The sequence below is a fragment of the Charadrius vociferus genome, unplaced genomic scaffold, assembly GCF_000708025.1.
Source record: "Charadrius vociferus isolate BGI_N301 unplaced genomic scaffold, ASM70802v2 scaffold569, whole genome shotgun sequence".
Classification (NCBI taxonomy): Eukaryota; Metazoa; Chordata; class Aves; order Charadriiformes; family Charadriidae; genus Charadrius; species Charadrius vociferus.
This window is the reverse complement of record NW_009650175.1, coordinates 10315-11252: the sequence shown is the minus strand read 5'-3', so window position 1 is coordinate 11252 and position 938 is coordinate 10315. Positions and strand designations below refer to the sequence as shown.

The 938-nt window shown below is 62.8% G+C and overlaps 1 protein-coding gene across 1 annotated transcript in view; it reads left to right on the top strand.

Moving 5' to 3' along the window:
• Positions 1-717: 717 nt before the first annotated feature.
• Positions 718-938, top strand: part of LOC104293222 (vitamin K-dependent gamma-carboxylase-like) — a 5546-nt gene continuing 5325 nt past the window's right edge. The window contains exon 1 of the mRNA XM_009892712.1: positions 718-915. Coding sequence (XP_009891014.1) covers positions 733-915 — 183 coding nt within the window. The 5' untranslated portion in view covers positions 718-732. The remainder of the gene's footprint in view (positions 916-938) is intronic.

Below are 938 nucleotides of genomic sequence, written 5' to 3'. Positions count from 1 at the left end.
CGATGGGTGACAGGGACAGGGTGCAGGTGAGAACGAGGATGGGGGCTGATGAGGGGGTGAGGATGAGGAGGGTGACAGGGATGAGGGCGATGTGGGTGTGACAGGGACGGGGTGAAGATGAGGATGAGGAAGGTGACGGGGTGAGGATGAGGAGGGTGACGGGGTGAGGATGAGGAAGGTGACAGGGTGAGGAGGAGGATGGTGACGGGGTGAGGAGGAGGAGGGTGATAAGGATGGGGTGAGGATGGGGGTGATGGAAGGATGAAGAGGGTGACAGGGCTGGGGTGAGGACGAGGAGGGTGACAGGGTGAGGATGAAGAGGGTGATGGGTTGAGGCTGAGGAAGGTGCTGGGGTGAGGATGAAGAGGACGAGGGCGCTGGGGAGAGGATGAGGAGGGTGATGAGGATGGGTCAGGATGAGGGTGACGGAAGGATGAAGAGGGTGACGGGGTGAGGACCAGGAAGGTGACGGGGTGAGGATGAAGAGGGTGAGGTGGAGAGGATGAAGAGGGTGATGGGGTGAGGATGAAGACGGTGACAGGGAGAGGATGAAGAGGGTGACGGGGTGAGGATGAGGAGGGTGACGAGGTGAGGATGACGGTGACAGGGTGAGGATGAAGAGGGTGATGGGGTGAGGATGAAGAGGGTGCCGGGGAGAGGATGAGGAGGGTGCCGGGGTGAGGATGAGGAGGATGAGGAAGGCTCCCCCCCAGGCTGGTGCTGTCGGAGGAGATGACCAGCCTGCTGGTGGTGCATGGGGGGGGACTGGTGCTCGACCTCTCCGCCGGCTTCCTCCTCTTCTTCGACGCCACCCGGCCCCTCGCCCTCCTCTTCGTCACCTACTTCCACTGCATGAACTCCCAGCTCTTCAGCATCGGTGAGACGGGGGGGCCCTCCCACCCCCCCCAAAGCACCGTTACCCGGGGGGGGGACACCCA